The sequence below is a fragment of the Octopus sinensis genome, linkage group LG6, assembly GCF_006345805.1.
Source record: "Octopus sinensis linkage group LG6, ASM634580v1, whole genome shotgun sequence".
Lineage (NCBI taxonomy): Eukaryota > Metazoa > Mollusca > Cephalopoda > Octopoda > Octopodidae > Octopus > Octopus sinensis.
Window position 1 is genome coordinate 73,566,494 of NC_043002.1, and position 25,500 is coordinate 73,591,993.

General features: G+C 40.5%; 1 protein-coding gene across 1 annotated transcript in view; it reads left to right on the plus strand.

The window, feature by feature from the left end:
* Window positions 1–10,612, plus strand: part of LOC115212730 — a 97,219-nt gene extending 86,607 nt beyond the window's left edge. The window contains exon 6 of the mRNA XM_036503999.1: window positions 10,096–10,612. Coding sequence (XP_036359892.1) covers window positions 10,096–10,281 — 186 coding nt within the window. The 3' untranslated portion in view covers window positions 10,282–10,612. The remainder of the gene's footprint in view (window positions 1–10,095) is intronic.
* The last annotated feature ends 14,888 nt before the right edge of the window (window positions 10,613–25,500 follow it).

Consider the following 25,500-nt stretch of genomic DNA (forward strand, 5'->3'; position numbering starts at 1 on the left):
ACTGAACTAAATGATCTAAAAAATCGAATCATGATTGAATGGCTGAAAATTAAAGAAACCAGTATGAATGAACGTGGCGGTCTCCCAAATTCGCAACTGTAACCAAAATCTGACAGTAATTGGTGAAATCCACCTTGCACTTAAGGATATAATTTCTGCTAATGATGTTGATATTACATATCTAAACCACCCGTACTATGTATCTGCGATGATCTCAACGATACTATATAGTGAAAAGATTAGAAAACGAGAATATTCCCACAAAAAGCTTACTTGGCAAGAGCGTATTCAATATCAAATTGAGCTACTTAGGTCTGACATACAATGTTTGAAAAACCTTATGTTTGACAAGTCTATCAAACAAAAAATCTGAAAATTAAAGAAAAAGTATAATATGAAAACCATACTTGACCTCGATACCATCATAGAAACTATCAAGTAGAAAGGTATGTGCTAAAGCTACTCGCATAGCAAGGTATGAAAAGCGCGTTAGATTCTTCAAGGACAACAGCATGTTCAAAATTAACCTAAAAAAGTTTTACAGGAAGATAGGGAAAATACCAGCTACAGTAAAGTCTGTCCCATCGAAAGAAGAAGTACAGGAATTTTGGGATAAAATTTGGGCAGAAGAAAAAACACACAATGAAAAGGCCCCTTTGATTGATAGAATATCTACTGACTTAGACTCCTTAGAAGGGGAAGAGTGGGAGGGTATCAAGGTAGAGGATGTAAGATCTGCTCTCAGGAAGTCAAGCAAATGGAAGTCTCCAAAAAAGGTTAAAATTCCTAATTTCTGGTTGAATGCCTTCCCAGAGAGCCATGAACTGCTAAAGAACTTTACAACGATGTTTTGCAACAGTCTAGTATCATGCCCTCTTGGATAGTTAATGGTTTAACATTCCTATTTCCAAAAAGTGAAAAAACAAATGAACCGAAAAATTATAGACCCATAACCTGCTTAACAACAATGTATAAAATACTAACATCTGTCTTGGCTGAAAATACCTATAGTTTTTAATAGAAAGTGGCATATTTCCTAATGAGCGAAAAGGATGTAAACGAGGGCCCTACGGTTTTTAAAATCAGCTACTCATCAATAAGATGGTCTTGGAAGATTGTCGCAAATGACACAAAAACTTGTCGATAGCCTGGATAGACTATAAAATAGTTTTGGATATTCTACCATATAGCTGGATTAAGAAATATCTGGAAATGTAAAAAATAGCACCTACTCTGCGAAACTTCTTCTGTTAGTATAAGATCATGGAGAACCACACTAACTTTGAACAGTGACAATGAATCTCTAAATGCTGGAGATGTTAGAATTTCATGTGGCATTTTCCAGGGTAACTCTCTATCATCACTCCTATTTTGTCTAGCCTTGATACCGCTCTCAAAATTGCTCAATGATGCATAGTACGGTTATAAAATGTTTGATAAAAATATGAATGATCTCTTTCACATGGCTGATTTAAAGCTCTTTGCAAAAAATGATCTATAACTACAGAGCTTACTTGCAATTGTTAAACAATTCAGAGATGATATCAGGATTCAATTTAGCCTCGATAAATGTACAAAAGCTACCTTTATCAAAGGAAAAATTATAGAAACATCCAATGTTAATCTTGACAAACAGAATGTTGTAAAGGAGTTAGAACCAGCGGAGAGCTACAAATACCTAGGAGTATTTGAATGTTATGGAATAAAACATTCAATGATGAGGGAAAGGATCAGGAGAGATCGTTGTCGCAGAGTAAGAGCAAAATTCAAAAAACAGAAATGAATGCAAGAAACAGGATCGAAGCGATCAATGCTCTAGCCATACCAGTCGTGACTTACAGTTTCAATATCGTTAACTAGTCAATTACCGAAATATGTAATCTTGACAGAAAAATATGAAAATTGTTGATAATGCATAGAATGCACCACCCTAAAGCAAATGTAGAACGGCTTTACATGCCAAGAAAAGAGGGTAGCCGTGGACTTTTACAACTGGAATTAACAATGAAGATTGCCAAATTGACTTAAACACCTACCTGAAAAACTCTGATAACTGGATGTTAAAACTTGTATTAAAGCACGAAAACAAGAAAGCATCATACTCAGTAACAAAAGAGGCAAAGAAATAGCTACGTGAATTCCAAATACAACAAATCCTAGAATTAGACGTACTGGAAACAAGCACAGAAAAAGCTAAGCGTATGAGAACACGTGCTAAAACTGCTGCCTTAGATATTCTTACTGATAAATGGCAAGAAAAACCTCTCAATTGCAAATACCCAAAGAGAGCTAATAATGCCGATGTTGACAAAACCCTTACCCATCAAAGGTTAGTGTCTCCCGGCTTAAAATCAGATACAGAAGGGGTTATCATAGCAGCCCAAGATCAATGCCTACCTACAAGGAACTACCAAACCAACATATTAAAGAACGGCAGAAGCCCAACATGTCGTGTATGTAAACAACAAAATGAAACCATCGATCATGTTATCTCCATGTGCAGTCTTTTGCACCTACAGGGTATCTCACCAGGCATGACAGAGCAGTACAATATATTCACTGGATAATGTACGCATTCGCCATCTCCGCTCGACCTTTCAGGGACAGCTTCCTCTCGGCCCATTTCTGGGTGAGATTCGCCACTCTGCTTGTCACCCCAGCCACCTGGAGGTCCGGACCAAACCAAACTCCGAGCAACTTAACGGGACCGTCTGTCCAGCATCCCAAGACGCTGTTGGACGGCATTGCCTTGTCTCTCCAAGTGCCGAGTTGCGAACCTACTGACTTTCCGCGTTACCGCTTCATATTCTTGTAGTGTTTCGCCAATCAGGTTTATATGCCTGTGGTTCGACATATGACACTATAACAGTGACATCATCAGCATAAGCGGATACACCTCTCCCATATCCTAAATCTATCGGGACACCCCTCAAAGCCTCTAACATCCGCAGTAACGACTCAAAAGTTAGTATATGCAGAAGGGAAGAGAGAGGGCACCCTTGACGGACCGAATGCAAAATGTTGAATGGCTCTAACAGATAACCATTTACTCGAACCACCGAGCAGATGCCGCTGTACAAAACAGCGATCCAACTGCGGAAAATTGGACCGAAACTGGCTGCTTTGAGGACAGCTGCCAAGTATTGATGGTCGACCCTATCAAAGGCTTTAGATTAATCTAAATTGATCAGAGCCCCACCCATACCAGCTTCGTTACCCACCCTTTCTGTGATGTAACTCATAAGATGGAGTTTATTGCGAATAGTCCTGGTGGGATGGCGTATGTTTGCACCTCGCCAACTAGCTTGTCCAAGACAAGCGGCAACCTCTTGGCTAACACCTTGGCCAAAATCTTCGACTCTGCATTAAGCAGAGTGATCGATCTGAAATTCCTTGTTTTGGTCTTTTCTCAGCAGTGTCACAGCAACTCGACAGACAAACGTTGTAATTCTCCCATTCTGCTGCCAGTTGCAGTAGAACAGTCGAGCAAAGTGCCGCTGAAAAACCGTACACATCTATTTCGGTTCGAACACCATGCATCCGCTCTGGTCTACCAAAGACCAAATGGTGGATTTATTGTTACTTTTCACCTCCGCCACGCGGGACCATCGTGACGTTTTTAATGATACCTGTCCTAAGCGCTTCATCTAACAGATCACAAATTTGTGGTTTGTGTAACCGACCATGTGAAATTGTGGACAAACTATGCTATCCTTGTCCGCTGGCCTACAAAACACCCTATCTAAATACGATCTAGATGACCCGATGGAGTTTGTCCAAGTCCACATTGGCACATTCGGGTAATCTAGTCAGTACCTGTCAGACAATTGAAAACGTCTGAGCAGGTTTTTGAGGCTTTTGCACCCTACCCCACCCCCTCCTATCAGATACTCCCACGCAATCGAAACGTCCATCAAAGACAGCATTCCACTCCCCTAATAATGCTAGAGTCCGAGACGTTCCCAGGAAAACCTCCAGATGCTTGAAGTAATCAGACCGCGCTGCCTCTGTCGGAGCAAAGGCAGCCACCAGTCTGAAAGCACCGTCGTCACTGCTGTTCACATCTAGGACCACCAACTTACCTTCTGGATCCAAGAAGACTGCCTTTATTGTCAAATGCAAACCCTTCTGGGAGAGCACCACAGTACCACTACCGCACCTTTCCGGCCGACACGGAGATAGAAAAATCTCGTATCCACCGAAAAAGTTGACGCGATCCCGTGGGTCAGATAGTCTAGATTCACTAATGGCTGCAACATCTACACTAAGGGACCTCAAGTCGTTTAAAAGGTGACCTTGTTTCCAAGGCGACCCGATGCTTCTGACATTTATACAACCTATTCTGAGTATCACCTTGGTAAAATAAATTTAGGATGGAGAAGATCTCTACTTACCACTGTTGTCTCGCAGGGGTGTCCACCTGGTCTTTGATGTGGACGTTTCCACAAGGTTTTTGTAAAGTCTCTTAGAGAATGTCTTCTGGAAAGACCCAACAGCATCTGAAAAATTAATTTTCAATATGTTGGAGATGTCCTGTTTTAGTTTTAAAAAGTGTATGTGTGGTGGTGGTGTATTGTGTGTTGGAAAGCCAAAGTCTTCCATTGTGGTGTCTGTGTTTTTTTCTGATGTATGTAACAAGGTGGATATTGTCGGTGTCAATGGCTGAGATTGGTGGTGTTTGTGCAGTCTGTTTGCGTTGTGCACTGTGTCGGGGTTTTGAGGTGGTAGTGCTGGTGAAGGTGATGTTGCTGTTGTTGTTTGTCGTGTGTGTGTGTTGCTGCTGTCTTCTTCTTCCAATCAGGACTTAGCCACAAAGAATAATATCTAATTCGAGCCTACTCTAAGCTTCTAAGAATGCGTGTGGCAACTTGAAGATCCACCCACCACACGCGATAGACTGGTGGTTGCACGGGCACGAAAGCTACGTTGTTATCCTCAATCCGTAATCGGTGGCTTTTAACGGGTGGAGAGCTGAAACATCCTGGGGTACAGAGGATTCGTAATCTAGACTAAGGTCTGAAAGTTTACCACACCATAGTGGGTTACACCATGGTTCCTCTGCCTTGTGGTAGAAGTAGGAAGAAAGAGAGAAAATTGTGGTGAAAGAGTACCGTGGGGGTTCTTACGACCGCGAGTCCGCTGCCCTAACCACTGGACCATTGCGCCTCCACTGTTGCTGCTGTTGGGAAGTTCATCCTGCTTATACCTCCCCCTCGTTTCTTCTACTGACTTTTTTTCTTTTTTTTAGGGGGAACTGTTTGCCACTTCCCCTTCTCGACCTCAGTACTCGAACAGTCCGAGTTGTTTTGGTCGGGAAATGGGATTTTCTCTGACTCTTCGTTTTGCTGGGGTTCGTTTTGCTACAGTAACTGTTGGCGGTGGTGTTACTACTACTGGTGGTAGTGGTACTCCAGCTGATGTTGGTGGTGGCACTCCGACTGGTGGTGGTGGTGGGGGGGGTAGTGGTGGTGGTACTCCGACTGGTGCTGGTGGTGGTACTCCGACTGGTGTTGGTGGTGGTCCTCCGACTGGTAGTGGTAGAGGTGGTACTCCGGCTGGTGTTTTTGCTGTTGGTGTTGGTGGTACCCTGGCGACGGCTGGACATGGCATCGCTCTTGCTGTTGCTGGTGGTGATGGGGTTGGTTTCTGCTGCTGCTGTTGTTGCTGCTGCTGCTACACTGGAAGTGCCCCCGTTTCTACTGTCGCTTGTGGCTTCCGACGCATCTCTGTATTTGGTGCAGTCGACCTTGAGGTGCTGATCACTTTCACAAAAGTAGCACATTCGGCCTCTTGCTCTCCACGGCCACGTGTAGTCTCTTGCCGTCTGGTAAGTTTATAGAGTCAGGGACAGAATTTAGGGCTTCTTGTTCAGTATGAACGAGGAGCTTCAATCCCTGACCTGTCCAACACTAATGTAGAATTTCCACTGGCCACATTGTCTGACTGGCGAGTGTTGTGAGCACTTGACGACATTACAGATGCCAAGCGCTCCGTCTCGGTCTTTGCTTGACCCATGCTACAGCTCTCTCAAAGAGAAAAGCTATGAAAGAAAACACGTCTAACAAAGGGCAGCTACACCTGTTCACAGTCAAGGAATTGCTGGAGATGTCGCAACTTCAACTCATGTCTGCGCATTGTCAGCTACGGTTTGCCCAGGCCTCCTCTCAGTGAATGTTAACTGCAAATAAAGCATCTGGCTAGTGGAAGGCGTCCCCTCCACGGAAAGGGGAAGAGCAGATATTCCAGTCCGGTCAGATGTGAATTGGGGCAAGGTACGAAGGTCAGGCGGTAAGAGATGACGGAGGTAATGTAATCTTTTGCTACTTCTCAACTTTCAGGGTTAGCTTTCTTACGGCTTATATGTGGGTAGGACTAGTCCCCTACTCGCTACTTCGTCCTAGTTTTCCTGCAAATGGAGATCTGGATCAAACTAGACTCCGTCCTGTCCGGCGCCCCACGACGTTGTTGGATGGCATCGACCTATCTCCAGATTCTAAGATGCAGACCACCGACTTTTTTTAGTTTATTTTTGCTCCTATCACCGCTTCGCAGCCCCTTATAGTTGTATCGATCACCTCGACGCGCTTGATATATAGACGTTGTCTCAATATACCGAAACGGATTTCCTGCATTCCGGTTCGTGCGGTATGCTCCTTAATATCTATAGCTTTCACAGTAGTAGTTCAAGAGTCAGTACTTGCAAAAAAGAGGAGATAATAATAATAATGGACCGAGCACACGATGTTGAAAGGTATCAGAGGTGATAATTCACCCTGACCGCCAAGTAAATGATGTATGTACGTTACGGCAACGGTTTTTTTAAAACTGTTTGTGTGATTAACAGTATGCTATAATGTTTTATGTCATCCTGTCTTTGTGATGTCAAAATTTGTGACAACTGAATAAAGAAGAACAGAAAATGATTAGCAAAGCAAAATTTGCTTGGAGAATGAGACCGCCTCCAGTTCGAAGATACTCTTGCAGTCTGCGTCATCTTCCAATAAACAACTGCTTTAGCAATCTACGCGGTATGCTGCATAAACATATCAAACAACTGCGGAAAGTGGAATCGAAATCTACTGCCGTGAGGACAACCACCACCAAATCAAAAGCTTTCGACTGACATAAGTTGATCTTTCAGCGATACCTTTCGGGAACAACCTCACTCATACTAAGTTCTTTAGACTCTCTAAAATGTAACGCTTTAGACGGAAGTTGTGCATAGATATGTTCGAGATGGTGTATGTTTGTGCATCACCAATCATACTACCGACAACAAGCGCCAACCTCTTCACTAACGCCTTGGGAAAAATCTTGAAATCTACGTTTAGCAGAGTTATAAGCCAAAAATTATTAATGTGGTCGCTTAACTTATTCCTGTGATGGGTAAGGTGTTCCTTTCCTCCTACAAGTGGTATGTATTTACACAAGTAATTCTTTATATACACTTTTGTTTTACTGTGCCACGGAAGTTTCCCATTCCGTCGAAGTATTTTGTTTTTAGTTTGTTGTTCTGAAGGCTTTTAGAAACTTTTATGAGCCAGTGTGACGGCGCGAAAAACTTTGAAAAAGAGTCCTGCTAACATGGTTTAAAATAAACAAAACTTGAAGAGCAACTCGAAGCGGATGTGTTGTTGGCACAATAATAATAATAATGATAATAATAATAATAATAATAATAATAATAATAATATAATAATAATAATAATAATAATAATAATACATGCCCTGATGCAGTATTAGACAGTGGCTCTCGTGGCTTCTGATCTTAACTGATTGGAAGTGTTATCATGTACATTGTTTTGCCTTGGTATAAAAGATGGGCTACAGCAAATATTCTACTCAATACCAGAGATTTGCTTGTCAGTTGTTTGACCTTAACCAGTTGAGCATGTCCCGTAGTGGCTGACGATATGTGCATCTCTGATCACGAGCAGAAGTAGTGGGGGAGCATCATAGCCGTGTGTTGAAAGGAATTCTTAGAGGTTTGGATAATTCACCTTTAGAAACATTGGTGTTTCGCTCAACATCCTTAAACAACCCTTTTTCAGGGACCTTTTGAGCGGGATAGGCTACTCGACCAGAAGAAAATTCTAACTGGCCCTGCCTGCAAGGTCATGCACTGTTTATCTTGATATGAGATCACCATATCGCGCACATATGGTTGTGATACATGTGCCTAGTGTACCCTTATCAGACGAGTAGTCATGATGGTTATACTGGGCTGCGTATATTTTACCCCAGTGTCACTTTGAAGGCATGCGCTGCTCTCTCACTCAATAATTATAAAAAAGTCGTATTGATCTGTGCTATAGGCACAAGGGCTGAAATTTTTGGGAAGAGATTAAGTCGATAACATCGATCCCAGTACTCAACTGATACTTAATTTATCGACCTCGAAAGATGAAAGGCAAAGTCTACCTAGGCGTAATTTGAACTCAGAACGTCTTTGAGACGGACGAAATACTGCTAAGTATTTTTCCGGCGCGCTAACAATTCTGCCAGCTCGTCGCCTTAATAATAATAATGATACAGGTGCTTGGTACCAACATATACCGGAAAAGGTAATGGACGGAAAGGAGAAGGCAAAAATCCTCTGAGACTTTGACTTCCAGACAGACAAGGTATTAGAGCAACGAAAGCCGGATATAGTAACCTTTAGAAGAGGTAAGCAAGAGTGACTAATTATTGACGTGGCAGTGCCAGGAGATCAATTTATCATCATGAAAGAAAGAGAAAATGTTGATAAATATGGAGACATGAGAACTGAGATCGCTAAGATGTGGCAGCTACGAGAGTCAAACATAAAGGTTATCCTTATTGTTATCGGAGCATTGGGTTCAATACCATCCAATCTGAAAAAAAACATCTGAAAACTTTAAAATACCCTACAATCTAGGTGTATTGCAAAAGTCGGCATTACTTGGAGCTACACGCTCATTGCGTAGAGTACTGTCTGTCTGAGGTCCTTGTAACATGACAAACACTACAAACTCCTAGTAGACACAATATCTTCAACCTCACGATATTGTATGCTGTGCTACGTCTTTAATAATAATAATAATAACCCTTTCTGTTATAGGCACAAGGCCTGAAATTGCGTAGGAGGGTGCCAGTTGATTAGATCGACCCAAAAAGAAATGAAAGGCAAAGTCGACCTCAACGGAATTTGAACACGGGACATAAAGACGATAGAAATAGCGCTAAGGTTTTTGGCCGGCGTGCTAACGATTCTACAAGCCCACTGCATTCAATGCTAGATTAATTTAGTAACATATCTTTAATGTTGGTATTTGAGCCCAGACAACGCTGGGCAAGTCGTACTGATCTGAATTATGTTTGGTTTCGCATCTTTATTGCGGAATATATTGCTACAAGACGCAGTGTTCAAAAACACACGGTCTCCATTTGAAAGACTAAGTTTTTGTTGTTGTTGTTGTTGTTGTTGTTATCTAACTCCAGGTCAACTAAGATCAAACTTACCTATGATGAAAGGCATTTCAACTGTGGCCATTCCATCTTATTTCAATAGTATCTACGCTGTCTTTATTTTGAAAACGATAATGCATAATACTAGTGGAAATTTGGCCGTTGTATCTAGCAGGTCGTGCAACCATAAAGAGTCTAACTCGCTGGCTCAGAAGAATTGCAGGTTGTTGATGTCGGCCCAGATTCTCCAGATCTATGAGCAAAAATGTTCCATCTGTAACCAGCCCGTCTGTTTTTTTAACTCAGAACCAAAAGCCGGAAGAAATAACACGAAGCCTTTTGTCCGGCATGCTAATGATTCTGGCAGCTCGCCGCCTCAATAATAATAATAATAGACTCTGATTTAGGCACATGGCTACTTTACTTAATTTTATCAACCCCAGAGGTATGAAAGTCAAAGTTTGCCTTGTCGGAGTTTGAACTCAGAAGATAAAGAGTCATAACATATACCACAAAGCATTTTTCCGATGCTTTAATGATTCTGCTAATCTACCGCTCTTTTTGACATTGATAATGATAATGATAATGATAATAATAATAATAATAATAATAATAATAATAATAATAATAATAACAAGCATTGCACTCGGATTCAATTGCTTTCAGATGTACCAGCTGAAGATTGCCGCATACAGGAGTAGTACCAGACTATTATTTCTTGAAAAGAAACAAAGTGGAATTGGAGGAAGTATCTATATACGAAAATTTGTTCCTCGTCGTGCTGCAATTGCCACACTCACAGAGAGATCTCTAAATTATGCTGTTGAATACGCTGAAACATTTTTCGACTGAAAATTTCAATTTTTGTAAAAAGGAAAAGGAAATCAAAGCTGGAGAATTTGTTTTAATTATATTTACCTTTATTTTCTCTTCATACATCATTTTTATGATCCATTTGCAGAATTTTTATTTTTATGAATTACCTACAGAATTCCTAATAAATTTATTGACTGACAAATATTAACAGCCTTAACACCAACAAGAACAATAACGGTGAAGACAGCAACAGCAACAGCAACAAAGATAACAACAGAAGACATTGCAATGTATTACATGAATTATTTGATCTTTTTTTTAGTCTGGGATTCCGACTGAAAATAATAAAAATCAGAAAATGAAGATTTGTATAGTATTTATTAATTATTCCTATTATTTTTGATGATTGACAACTTCTCGTAATATCTACTAAAGTCATCATTTTTAGTGACTTAAATGAACCCAGCTCTTGACTCGATCCAACGTTGCAGATTAAGTTCTAAAAATAGCAAGCAAATATTTCCTGTATCAGACTTTACCACCAAAGAAAAACAAATACATAGAATGTTCTAGGAGCAGTATATCTGGAAAAATAGAAACGAGCTTGTCGTAATTGTAATACCTTTCTATCGGAGAGCTAATCTGGAGCTAAGTAACCACCATTCTACACGGCACCCATCTTCTGACACAGCGATGGATGAGTCGTTTGCTATTCAGTACTATCTACAACAGCTAATATCTTTATCCCGCCGTTTACGTCAGCAATGCATCGACACTCCAAATTCAATCGACACTCCAATCGACACATAACATATTTCTCGGATACGGAAATACGAACAATCCCTGACAACGATTAAACTGAAATATAGTCGGTCTTTTTCATAGCGCGCCAAAAGAAAAAGCTTTTCACCATCTATGTATTCAGGGCGTCTTTTGCAGGAGCCGAATTTGTTTTATGCACAGCGACCGTTCACGACCACAATGCCTAATACGCCCTGCATTTCTTTCGAGGTACTTACCAAACTATTGTTTGTTCCTTCTCGCGCCCTCATACGTTTCCCGGTTTCCTTAGCGTATAGGTTCCCCCACATGGACGGGACGCCGGTCCGTCCCAGGTGAGCTGCATGATGCAGGAGGAAAGAGTGAGAGAAAGTTGTGGCGAAAGAGTCAGCAGAAGTTCGTCATTAACTTCTGCAGGAGCCGCATGGAGCTTAGGCGTTTTCGCTCATAAACACACATATCGCCCGGTCTGAGATTCGAACCCGAAATCCATCGACCGCGAATCCACTAGGCCATGTGCCTCCACTCACCAAACTATACACACATATCGCTAGAATATTCCTGCAACACTACGCAATGAGAATAACAACTTCTCCGCTCCCGTACTGAGAACCTTACTGACACAACTAACAAGGCTCTGTACTGCATTATATTCAGATTTATTTGAATATGGACATGTATACAGTTTCACGCTTACAAGTAGTTCATATTTTCTCTCTTGATATCTAAGATCCATGTTTTGCATCACATCTACCTTTCAATGCACACTTTTTCGTGTACTCATTGAAAAATACATAAAGTTCTCACTTCAATTTCTAATGGCCAACATTAAGTTCTCGTTTCAACGGGAGGATGGAGAGTGTAACGTGAAAATTTTGCCGAGTATCGAACCGCTCGTTTTTCTTTTTGTTTATGCTGGATCTCCTCTTGTTTCCCTCTTGTTCTCATTTCCACCCTGCATTGCATCATGTAAAACTTCCATTTGTGAGTTCAAATCCTGTCAGGGTTAATACTTGTTGCCACAGGGTTTCATCAAATAGGGTTAATTTCTCGGTGGGCAGTTTAGCTTAATGGTAAAGCACTTGAGTGGAGTCTTCAAGAGATGTGGGTTCGAGTCCCTCGGCTATTTGCTGACAATTTTTTTTCCGCTTTGTAAAGGTAATTCACCCACTGTTTCTGCTGTTCTAACGGCGTCTCGGCGTTCGAAAATAAATTACTTACAACACGCATTTCGGTACATATTAAAAAAAAACTAATGTTAGTTTATTTATATATATATATATAAATGTTATTTTATTTATATATTATATATAATATGTCTCTTATATAAAATGCATTCTGTCTGTCTGTGAGTGTGTGGCTTCTAGGACCTCGGGCATCCTCCATCCGATTGCGCTCAAATTTGATATGTTCATACTGATGGTATCAGGGCGTGTATAAGTCTTGAAAAAATTGCAAAAATCGATTCCAGGTGAGAATGCGATCGATAAAGCCGTGGGAAATCGTTTTTCTTTGGAATAGAAAAAAGTCTATCTTTATTTCTTCTTTTGCTGGTGTCTCAAATTTAGGTTAAATCTGTGTTTCTCAAAGGGGAAGCCTACAGGACGGTCGGACAAGTTGTTTTGAAAACTTTGGCTTAAATGTTTGACAACTCAGCACGGACAATTGGACGGGAGGCGTTTGCTCGTAGGTATATATATATATATTATATATATATATATATATATATATATATATATATATATATATATAGAGAGAGAGAGAGAGAGAGAGAGAGAGATAGTAAGAAAGATATACATATATATAATGAAAGTACATTGTGATAGAAACTAGAAGTGACGACTGAGTGATCCCATAATTTCATATAAATACAATATAACGTACCAATGTATCCAACACATAAACTCACATATCTTTAATATAACATGAAAAACGTACATATGTATTATTAAAAATAACAATCACATTAACGGGAAAATATAATCGTCATTGATGCACGAAAGGAGATTTGTAAGTAGTTTTCCACGATCTCTAAATATGTTTCGTCACACATGTTCCTCAAGATATGACATAAATAAACCACCATTAGCCCCACATTGTCGCCTGAGTTTTTTCTTGGTGAGCATCCATCGCCCTAGTATAGTCCATATATGGATGCTTTCATCGTTTGGATCGACCCAATTGAGTGAATGTTTAACAACTTCATAATTATAGAAGTTGTTGAGATCCACATAGGAAGCCTACCCATCAGATATCAAACGTGATTCGTGAAATTTTGGCATATCACTCATCACTTCCGGTTTCTATCGCAATATACTTTCATTTTAAACCAACAATTTACTTTCAGTCTTTTACGACGGTAAATAGCATGTTAACCCAAAACAAATCGTACTCCAATACCAAAGGCTGACTAGAATAGTCTTTTATCGAAGCCGATAAAATGTCACAACTATTATTCCTCTGAGTTTCTGAGCAACAGTTTCTGAAATCACTTCAGCTTCAATAAAATTGTATGCATGCGTGCGTATGTGTTGTAGGGAATTAGTAATTATGGTAAAGCCCTCCCAAGTAATAAGTGGAATTAACCAGTCACTATCGGTAAGGTGACGTCAGCCTGTATCGAGAGAGTACGTGGAGTATGTTTTACACTGTGTTGACAGTCGTGTCTGTGCTGATATAGTAATCATACTGTGATACTGAGTGAACGTTGTAACGATCCAAACTTTTGAGGATAATAACACTGTACGACTGGGAGTCATACAGTGCCAGTTAGCACATTGTATCGACGATTTCGGAATATAACAATTTCTGTCAGGGCGACAATCGTCGTCAAAAGACATATACAATTCTTTACTCTTTTACTCTTTTACTTGTTTCAGTCATTTGACTACGGCAATGCTGTAGCACCACCTTTAGTCGAGCAAATCGACCCCAAGACTTATTCTTTGTAAGCCTTGTACTTATTCTATCGGTTACTTTTGCCGAACCGCTAAGTTACGGGGACGTAAACACACCAGCATCGGTTGCCAAGCGATCTTGGAGGACAAACAGACACACAAATACACACACACAACACACACACACACACACACACACACACACACACACACATATATATATATATATATATATATATATACATGAAAAAGCAAGTCAAAAATAGAAAATGCTAAGATAATTTTATAGTGAATCTTTCAGTACCGGTTTCGGTCATTTTGAGACCTTTTCAACTGTAACGTGTAGTAGTGTTCAGATATAAGTGGCATTCTGCCTTTCTCTAACTCCCTTGTTTGCACTTGTGTGTTCGAGGTCGTTGTGAGTTCTTGGTAGGGTAGGAGAAGCAGAAGGCTGATGTGGAGAGGGGGTGGGGAAATCTGGGAATGCCTTGATGGTCGTATTTTGAATGGTCAGTGGCGGACAGCAGTCGCAGTTCAATTCAGGAATTGTTTATGGAATTTGCGTAGGCGTTATACTGAAAGGCATTAGTGACAAGGTTAAGGGGTAGAAGGTGGAGAAGTAGAAGAAGAAGAAGATGACGATGTTGATGATGATGATGATGATGAGAAGAAGAAGAAGAAGAAGAAGAAGAAGAAGAAGAAGAAGAAGAAGGAGAAGGAGAAGATGATGATGATGATGGTGGTGATGATGATGACGACGATGATGATGATAATGATGATGATGAAGAAGAAGAGGAAGAAGAAGAAAAAAACAGAGAAGGGAGAATATGAATGGGTGAAAGTATAGCTGTGATGGGGCTGATTAGTAATGGATTCTATGGAATGTAATATTTGTGTGTGTATATATTTCTTTTATTCTAAAGTTGAGGTATATTAATTTTTTGTCGTAGACCCGTTAAGAAGTGGCCTGTATTTTGTAATAAAGAGATTTTCTTTACTTATTCGTTGTCTCGAGGTTGTATCGTCCCTAAATTGGTAGAGGGGGAAAATCCTGAAGTTTGGTGTTTTTTTGTTGGCGCAAGTATCTATGTGTTGGCTAAAAGCTATTTTTCTGTTTTGGGGAATTTTTATCTGGGATCTGTGCAGGGCCATTCGTTTACGCAAACCATTTTTTGTTTGGCCTATGTACTGCTCATGACACCCGGAGCAGGTTAGTGAGTATATTAGGTTCTCCGAAGCACATGTGAAGTTGCTTTTCACTGTAAACCGTTGTCCCTGTTTGAAGAAGAACTCTGATCCCTCAATTAGATAGTCGCATATCCCGCAATTGGGTCTTCCACATTTTTTTACTGTCGGCTTCTGTGTTGAAGAGTGAATTCGGGCTTGTGTTAGGAGACTTTTCATGGATCTAGGCTGTCTTTTGCTTTTTATGATCGTGTGTGTTTGGAGGATTGTGTTCATTCTGTGGCCTTTTTTTTAGGAGGGGTATGTTGTGGAGGATGTTGCCGAAGGCTTCGTTATTGAGAGGGTTGTGTGTGGAGATGTATGGTAAGGCTTTTGGTTGTGAGTTTTTCTTTGATTTGGGATGTCTCAGTTCCTTGATGTTAAGTTGAAGGGCACGTTGAATGCACTTGTCAATAAGTGAAGGTGGATAGTTCCTGGTGATAAGGGTATCTTTTAGTTCTTGTAGTCGTGTGTCTGGTGTTTGCGTTAGAGACTATAGTGCATATCCTTTTTGCTAGATTGAAGGGGATATTCATCCTGGTGTGTCTGGGGTGGCATGAATTGAATGGAAGATATTGCTTAGAGTCTGTAGGCTTATAGTATATGTCTGTTTCTATTATATTATTAGCTTTCTTAATGAGGATATCGAGGAAGGGGAATTGTTGTTGGCTATATTCCATCGTGAATTGGATGTTTACGTCCAGCCCGTTTAAAATTTCCTGGAATTCTATGAGTTTTTCTATATTTTTATGCCAAAGAATGAAACAGTCATCTAGATATCTCTTCCAGTTGTTTTCTATGTAGATGGAGAAAGGGCTGCCATATCTTTCTAGAACCTTACGATACAGACTGATCTCTAGGTATCCTATGACTAGGTTGGCAAAGGAGGGGGCCATTCGTGTACCCATCGCAGTCCCCGATTTTTGTCGGTAGAATTTGTCATTGAAGGCGAAGAAGTTATATTCCAGGATGAATTTAACCCCTTCAATCACGAATTCTTTTTTGATGCAGTGTGGTAGTTCGTTGGCGTGATTCTCTAGCCAGAATTGGATTGCCTCTAGTCCTAGGTTGTGGGGGATATTGGAGTAGAGGTTGACTACATCGAAGGATACCAGTATGGTGTTTTTGCTTATAGTATTCGGTAGGTGATTGAGCATATCTAAGTCGTCCCTTATATAGCTTTTGACATGTTTGAGGAGTGGTTTTAACAGGGTGTCTAAAAAGTTACTGAGGTTTCGCATGCGGGACCTGCTATTATGGGTCTCAATTTGAGGTCATTAGGATTAGGGACTTTAATTATTTTGTCTGTAGCTATCTTGCATGCGTTGCTTATTTTTTCACTTTTGTGGATCTTAGGTATACCGTAGAATTGGCTAGTTTTACTTGTGAAATTGGTCATATAATCATATTCTTTGTCGGTGAGCCCTGCTTTGTATGGGTTTAATATGGATTTTAGTTCCCTCATTATTTTTTGTTGACTGTAGTTTTGTGCCTTTTCATAGTATGTTGTGTCTTCCAGCATAGAAAGTACCAAAGTTATGTAAAATGTCGTATCCATTAAGACAACAGCACTCCCTTTATCGGCCTCTTTGATTGTTATTGTTTTATCTTGTTTTAATTTGTTCAACTCAGCCCATTCTTTTTTGCTGAAGTTTGGTTTGTGTTTTTGTTTGTGCATATGTTGATATGGGTAATTAGATATGTGGTCACAGAAATCATCAAGTGTTTTGTTCTTACCTTTCGAGGGGGTGTAGTTACTCCTATTTCTGGCTAACGATTCGTCCTCGTTGTATTTATCGTATAGCTCCTCAGTAAGTCTTAATTTTCTGCAGAATTCTGCGATGTCTTCTTTCATTTCGTTGTAGTTGGGGTGTTGTGGGGTGGGTGTAAACTTGAGTCCTTTGGAAAGTATGTTTATTTGGTTTGCTGTTAGTTCCTTGTGAGTTAGATTGATAACTTTTATTACTTTTGGTTCCTCCTGCTTGTTTGGTGCTATCTTGTGTCTCTGTGTTTGCGTATTGGGTCTAAAAAATGAATGCGGTGGTTGGGACGGTAGCTATTATATAGTTGTTCTTTGTTGATGTGGGGTCTCCTGTTGTGATTTATGGTGTGTGTTCTTGGAGCAGTATTGAGGAGAGCATCCCGATATCCCATATTCGGGTGTGGTGTTCTAGGAGGCCTTCGTTGGTAATCATTGTAAGTGGTGTGGATTTGTTGTGCATGGTTGTTTAACCGGTTGATGGGACGGAGATTTCGTTGGTAACTCTTTTGGGTGGGGATAAGGTTGCAGTGTCTATGCTGTGGGTGTTGATTTATCCTTTCTCTGCTTGAAGTGGGGGTATTCCTGATATTGTAACGCTGGCTGCTTACAGAGTGAAGGTTCCGATTTTTAGACAGGTGTATATCGGTGTTTGGGTGTTGTTTTGGTTTTCTTATTTTCTGGAAAGGGTTGTTGGAGGCGTGCTCTGTTTGAAAGACGGCTTCATAGTCTGAGAACCAAATGGCGCTTTTCTCCCAGCGTTATCTGCTCCGGGTGTCATGAGCAGTACATAGGCCAAACAAAAAATGGTTTGCGTAAACGAATGGCCCTGCACAGATCCCAGATAAAAATTCCCTAAAACAGAAAAATAGCTTTTAGCCAACACATAGATACTTGCGCCAACAAAAAAACACCAAACTTCAGGATTTTCCCCCTCTACCAATTTAGGGACGATACAACCTCGAGACAACGAATAAGTAAAGAAAATCTCTTTATTACAAAATACAGGCCACTTCTTAACGGGTCTACGACAAACAATTAATATACCTCAACTTTAGAATAAAAGAAATATATACACACACAAATATTACATTCCATAGAATCCATTACTAATCAGCCCCATCACAGCTATACTTTCACCCATTCATATTCTCCCTTCTCTGTTTTTTTCTTCTTCTTCCTCTTCTTCTTCATCATCATCATTATCATCATCATCGTCGTCATCATCATCACCACCACCATCATCATCATCTTCTCCTCCTTCTTCTTCTTCTTCTTCTTCATCATCATCATCATCAACATTGTCATCTTCTTCTTCTACTTCTCCACCTTCTACCCCTTAACCTTGTCACTAATGCCTTTCAGTATAACGCCTACGCAAATTCCATAAACAATTCCTGAATTGAACTGCGACTGCTGTCCGCCACTGACCATTCAAAATACGACCATCAAGGCATTCCCAGATTTCCCCACCCCCTCTCCACATCAGCCTTCTGCTTCTCCTACCCTACCAAGAACTCACAACGACCTCGAACACACAAGTGCAAACAAGGGAGTCAGAGAAAGGCAGAATGCCACTTATATCTGAACACTACTATAGAAATATTCCCTTAAAAAAACTTTTCTTCTAATTTTTCTAAATTTAATTATTTAATCGTTACAGTTGAAAAGGTCTCAAAATGACCGAAACCGGTACTGAAAGATTCACTATAAAATTATCTTAGCATTTTCTATTTTTGACTTGTTTTTTCATATATATATCAACTCGTGTGTTCCTTTCCACCCTTATACATATATATATACATATACATTTATACCACGGGCTTCTTTTCAGTTTCCGTCTACCAAATCCACTCACAAGGCTTTGGTCGGTCCGAGGCTATAGCATAAGACACTTGCCCAAGGTGCCACACAGTGGGACTTAACCCAGAACCATGTGGTTAGTAAGCAAGCTACTTACCACACAGCCACTCCTGAGCCTACACAGTGGCAAAATATCGCTTTATAAGAGTGTGACAGTGTGTGTGTGCGTGTACGCGTGTGTGTATTTGCGTGCGCGTGCGCGTGTAGTGTGTACGCATGCGTGCGTGCGTGTGTGTATGTATGGGTGTGCATGTGTGTGTGTTCGTACGTATATGTGTGTGTGTGTGTAAGCATACACATAAATACATATATGTACGCGCGCACAGATTAGTTCGTTCGGTTATACACACTTGTACATTGGATGTTGTCGAAAGAAATTGTTTTGATTTTAATATTTAGCTCGGAAGAAGAACCAAATGACAGTGGACTAGAAGATTCGTTAGAGCTTGAAGGTATGCAATATGAAATATAATTGCTTACAGTTGCATACTTCCAAATGTGAAGGTGCATGGCATAGCTTTTAAGGGGCTGCACTAACGATCGCAAGGTCATGGTTTCGCTTCCCAGACCGGGCAATGCGTTATGTTCTTGAGCAAAACACTTCATTTCACGTTGCTCCAGCCCACTCAGCTCTAAATAAGAAACCCCTGCAACAAACCGGCGTTCCATTCAGGAGGGCGAGATGTGATCTCGGTCTTTTATACGCCATGAAAATCTGGCAGATAGCCCCAAGATTCCTAGGATTCGAAGCGTTAAAGTCCAGGGATTGCTGATGATGACTGCGATGATGATACGAACAAGGAGGGATCACTTGACTCAATTGACTCCATTCTGTACTGACTTTATGGATTCTCCCACTCCAGGGATATGAAAAATAAACTTGACTTTGGTAATATTTGAACCGGAAACATATAACGACGCTCTTAAATACCAATCGGTATAATGGATATCTGTCGCTCTAATTTTTTTTCTGCACATGGAAGTTTTAGCGCGTGATCGTTTTAGCACGAGAACGGGGCGTTCAAACTGGAAGGTTCCTGAAAAGTCACTCCATTTTCCATGTATGCGTTCTCACTACGGTTTGTTGTCTGACGGACAGGTCTGTTTTTTTGCCAGTTGTTGAACGACTGCCATCTCTAGCAGACAGATGTCCAGTACAGAGGAAGGGTAAGACCCTGAAACCTGTTCTGGTCTACTGGTCACCGCTGGATGTATGGTGGACAGGGGAGCGGTTTCGCTTCCTTGCTCGCAATATATCGGACACGGGTTTTGTGTCGTTAACCAGCTGAAGGAGGCGTCCTCCTGGGGTTAAAAAAAGAGTAGTAACATTGTTCCATACAGAAGAGCCATGTTGAAGTGGCAAAAAGCATTACTTCTTAGTAGAGTTACTTCTTGCACCTCTTGTAGATATTTTAGAACAAAATGCTTTGTTCGTTATGTTTTGCTTGTTATAATACATATAACGCTTATCCGAGTAAAACCAGTTACGGGTTCTTTTCTTCTTTGCTGAAATCTAGCGGGTTATATTTTATTAGTCTAGTACTCGTGGTCCAAATTACACTTACAGCTGTTTCTAATATAAGCACGTAGCTGGCAATTTTGAACAGAGTGCTATCATCGATTTTATCGATCCCTGTGCCTGATTGGTATTTAATTTCGTCGACTCCGAAAAGCTAATAGGTAAAGTTAAACTCGGCGAAATTTGAACTCAGAACGTAAAGAACCCGAACAAATTTTGCAAGGAAGTATTTGTCCGCACTATAATGATTTTGCAAATCTACCGACCCTTTGGTAATACTCGGTTGCACATTTTGGTACAGGGCCAGCAATTTTGTGGGGAGGGCTCAAGTCGATTACATCGACAAGCTTGTGCTGATCGAGTACTTATTTTATCGACCACGAAAAGATGAAAGGCAAAATCGAGATCGGTAAATTTGAACTCAGAACATTAAGGCGAACGAAATGCCTATACGCATTTTGCTCGGCGTGTAAACGATTCTGCCAGCTCGCCGCATTATAAATAATAATAATAATAATAATATATAATAAAATAATAATAATAATGATAATAATGATAATAATTATACTAATAATAATAATATAATAATATAATAATAATAATAATATATAATAATATATTTAAATGTATATTTTAATACATATTTTAGCTGTGAATTTGCGTGTGTAATCTGGGAATGCATAATGAGCTTCTCTGCCCTAGGTGTACGGAAAACACTCGGCGAGAAACGGAAGAAAATTTGAAGAAAGAAGGAAATAAAAAATAATAATAATATAATAATAATAATAATAAATGCCCTGATGCAGTACCAGGCATGGGGCTTCATGGCTTCTGATCTTAACTGATTGGAAGTGTTATCATGTACATTGTTTTGTCTTGGTATAAAAGATGGGCTACAGCAATATTCTGCTCAATACCACAGATTTGCTTGTCAGTTGTTTGACCATAACCAGTTTAGCATGTCCCTTAGTGGCTGACGATATGTGGCATCTCTATTCACGAGCAGAAGTAGTGGGGGGAGCATCTAGCCATGTGTTGAGAGGGATTCTTTGGGGTTTGAATAGTTCACCTCTGGAAACATGGGTGGTTCTTTCAACATCCTTAAACAACTCTTATTCAGGGACCGTTTGAGCGGGATGGGCTACTCAACCTGAAGAAAATTCTAACTGGGGCCCCACCTGCAAGGTCATGTGCTGTTTATCTTGATATGAGATCACCATGTCGCGCACATATGGTTGTGATGCATGTGCCTGGTGTACCTTTATCAGACGGGTAGTCATGATGGGTATATTGGGCTTCGTATATTTTACACCAGTGTCACTTTGATGGCATGAACTGCTCTCTCACTCAATGATAATAATAATAATAATTATAATTATAATAATATAATAATGATAATAATAATGATAATAATAATAATAACAAGCATTGCTCTCGGATTCAATTGCTTTCAGATGTACCAGCTGCAGATTGCCGCATACAGGAGTAGTAAAGACTATTATTTCTTGAAAAGACACAAGTGGAATTGGAGGATGGATCTATATACGAAAATTTGTTCCTCGTCGTGCTGCAATTGCCACACTCACAGAAAGATCTCTAAATTATGCTGTTCAATACGCTGAAACATTTTTCGACTGAAAATTTCAAGTTTTGTAAAAAAAGAAAAAGGAAAAGGAAATCAAAGCTGGAGAATTTGTTTTATTATATTTACCTTTATTTTCTCTTCATGCATCATTTTTATGACCCATTTGCAGAATTTGTATTTTTATGAATTACCTTACAGAATTCCTAATAAATTTATTGACTGACAAATATTAACAGCCTTAACACCAACCAAGAACAACAACGGTGACAACGGCAACAACAACAACAACAGATAACAAGAAGACATTGTAATGTATTACATGAATTCTTTGGTCTTTTATTTAGTTTGGGTTCCGACTGATAATAATAAAAAAATCAAAATGAAGATTTGTATAGTATTTATTAATTATTATTTTTGATGATTGACCACTTCTCGTAATATCTACTAAAGTCATCATTTTTAGTGACTTATATGAACCCAGCTCTTGACTCGATCCAACGTTGCAGATTAAGTTCTAAAATAGCAAGCAAATATTTCCTGTATCAGACTTTACCACCAAAAAAAACAAAGGCATAGAATGTTCTAGGAGCAGTATATCTGGAAAAATAGAACGAGCTTGTCGTAATTGTAATACCTTTCTATCGGGAGCTAATCTGGAGCTAAATACAACCATTCTACACGGCACCCATCTTCTTGACACAGCGATGGATGAGTCGTTTGCTATTCAGTACTATCTACAACAGCTAATATCTTTATCCCCCGTATACGTCAGCAATGCGTCGACACTCCAAATACATCGCATAACATATTTCTCGGATACGGAAATACAAACAATCCCTGACAACGATTAAACTGAAATATAGTCGGTCTTTTTCATAGCGCGCCAAAAGGAAAAGCTTTACACCATCTATGTATTCAGGACGTCTTTTGCAGGAGCCGAATTTGTTTTATGCACAGCAACCGTTCACGACCACAATGCTGAACACACCCTGAATTTCTTTCAAGGTACTTATCAAACTATTGTTTGTTCCTTCTCGAGCCATGCCAGCTCATAAGGGCCGGTTTCCTGGTTTCCTTGGCGTATAGGTTCCCTACCTGGACAGGACGCTGGTCCGTCACAGGTGAGCTGTACGATGCAGGAGGAAAGAGTGAGAGAAAGTTGTGGCGAAAGAGTCAGCAGAAGTTCGTCATTCCCTCCTGCAGGAGCCGCATGGAGCTTAGGTGTTTTCGCTCATAAACACACATATCGCCCGGTCTGAGATTCGAACCCGAAATCCATCGACCGCGAATCCACTGCTCTAACCACTAGGCCATGTGCCTCCACTTACCAAACTATACACACATATCGCTAGAATATTTCTGCAACACTACGCAATGAGTATAACAACTTCTACGCTCTCGTATTGAGAAAACTTATTGACACAACTAACAAGGCTCTATACTGCATTATATTCAGATTTATTGAATATGGACATGTCTACAGTTTCGCGCTTACAAGTAGTTCATATTTTCTCTCTTGATATCTAAGATCCATGCTTTGCATCACATCTACCTTTCAATGCACACTTTTTCGTGTACTCTTGAAAAATACATAAAGTTCTCACTTCATTTTCTGCTGGCCAACATTAAGTTCTCGTTTCAACGGGAGGATGGAGAGTGTAACGTGAAAATTTTGCCGAGATTCGAACGGCTCGTCTTTCATTTTGTTTATGCTGGATCTCCTCTTGTTTCCCTCTTGTTCTCATTTCCACCACCCCACCACCGATAGTATGGTGTTTATACTATCGGTCATTTTTAACCTAACTGCTACGTTATGGGGACGAAAACAAACCAACATCGGTTGTAATCGGCGGCGCATAGTAACAAGTTGTCAGAAAGACACAAATGCGTCGTGTGTGTGTGTGGGTCTGTGTGTGCGTGGGTGAGGGTGTGTGTGTGTGTGTGTGTGTGTGCGTGTGTGTGCAAATTGACCCCGGGACTTATTCTTATCGGTTACTTTTACCGAACCGCTAAGTTACGGGGACGTAAACACACCAGCATCGGTTGCCAAGCGATCTTGGGGGACAAACAGACACACAAACACACACACACACACACACACACCCACATATATATATACAACATATATACCACGGGCTTCTTTTCAGTTTCCGTCTAAATCCACTCACAAGCTTTGGTCGGTTCCGAGGCTATAGCATAAGACACTTGCCCAAGGTGCCACACAGTGGGACTGAACCCGGAACCATGTGGTTAGTAAGCAAGCTACTTACCACACAGCCACTCCTGAGCCTACACAGTGGCAAAATATCGCTTTATAAGAGTGTGACAGTGTGTGTGTGCGTGTACGCGTGTGTGTATTTGCGTGCGCGTGCGCGTGTAGTGTGTACGCATGCGTGCGTGCGTGTGTGTATGTATGGGTGTGCATGTGTGTGTGTTCGTACGTATATGTGTGTGTGTGTGTAAGCATACACATAAATACATATATGTACGCGCGCACAGATTAGTTCGTTCGGTTATACACACTTGTACATTGGATGTTGTCGAAAGAAATTGTTTTGATTTTAATATTTAGCTCGGAAGAAGAACCAAATGACAGTGGACTAGAAGATTCGTTAGAGCTTGAAGGTATGCAATATGAAATATAATTGCTTACAGTTGCATACTTCCAAATGTGAAGGTGCATGGCATAGCTTTTAAGGGGCTGCACTAACGATCGCAAGGTCATGGTTTCGCTTCCCAGACCGGGCAATGCGTTATGTTCTTGAGCAAAACACTTCATTTCACGTTGCTCCAGCCCACTCAGCTCTAAATAAGAAACCCCTGCAACAAACCGGCGTTCCATTCAGGAGGGCGAGATGTGATCTCGGTCTTTTATACGCCATGAAAATCTGGCAGATAGCCCCAAGATTCCTAGGATTCGAAGCGTTAAAGTCCAGGGATTGCTGATGACTGGCGATGATGATACGAACAAGGAGGGATCACTTGACTCAATTGACTCCATTCTGTACTGACTTTATGGATTCTCCCACTCCAGGGATATGAAAAATAAACTTGACTTTGGTAATATTTGAACCGGAAACATATAACGACGCTCTTAAATACCAATCGGCATAATTGGATATCTGTCGCTCTAATTTTTTTTCTGCACATGGAAGTTTTAGCGCGTGATCGTTTTAGCACGAGAACGGGGCGTTCAAACTGGAAGGTTCCTGAAAAGTCACTCCATTTTCCATGTATGCGTTCTCACTACGGTTTGTTGTCTGACGGACAGGTCTGTTTTTTTGCCAGTTGTTGAACGACTGCCATCTCTAGCAGACAGATGTCCAGTACAGAGGAAGGGTAAGACCCTGAAACCTGTTCTGGTCTACTGGTCACCGCTGGATGTATGGTGGACAGGGGAGCGGTTTCGCTTCCTTGCTCGCAATATATCGGACACGGGTTTTGTGTCGTTAACCAGCTGAAGGAGGCGTCCTCCTGGGGTTAAAAAAAGAGTAGTAACATTGTTCCATACAGAAGAGCCATGTTGAAGTGGCAAAAAGCATTACTTTGCAGTAGAGTTACTTCTTGCACCTCTTGTAGATATTTTAGAACAAAATGCTTTGTTCGTTATGTTTTGCTTGTTATAATA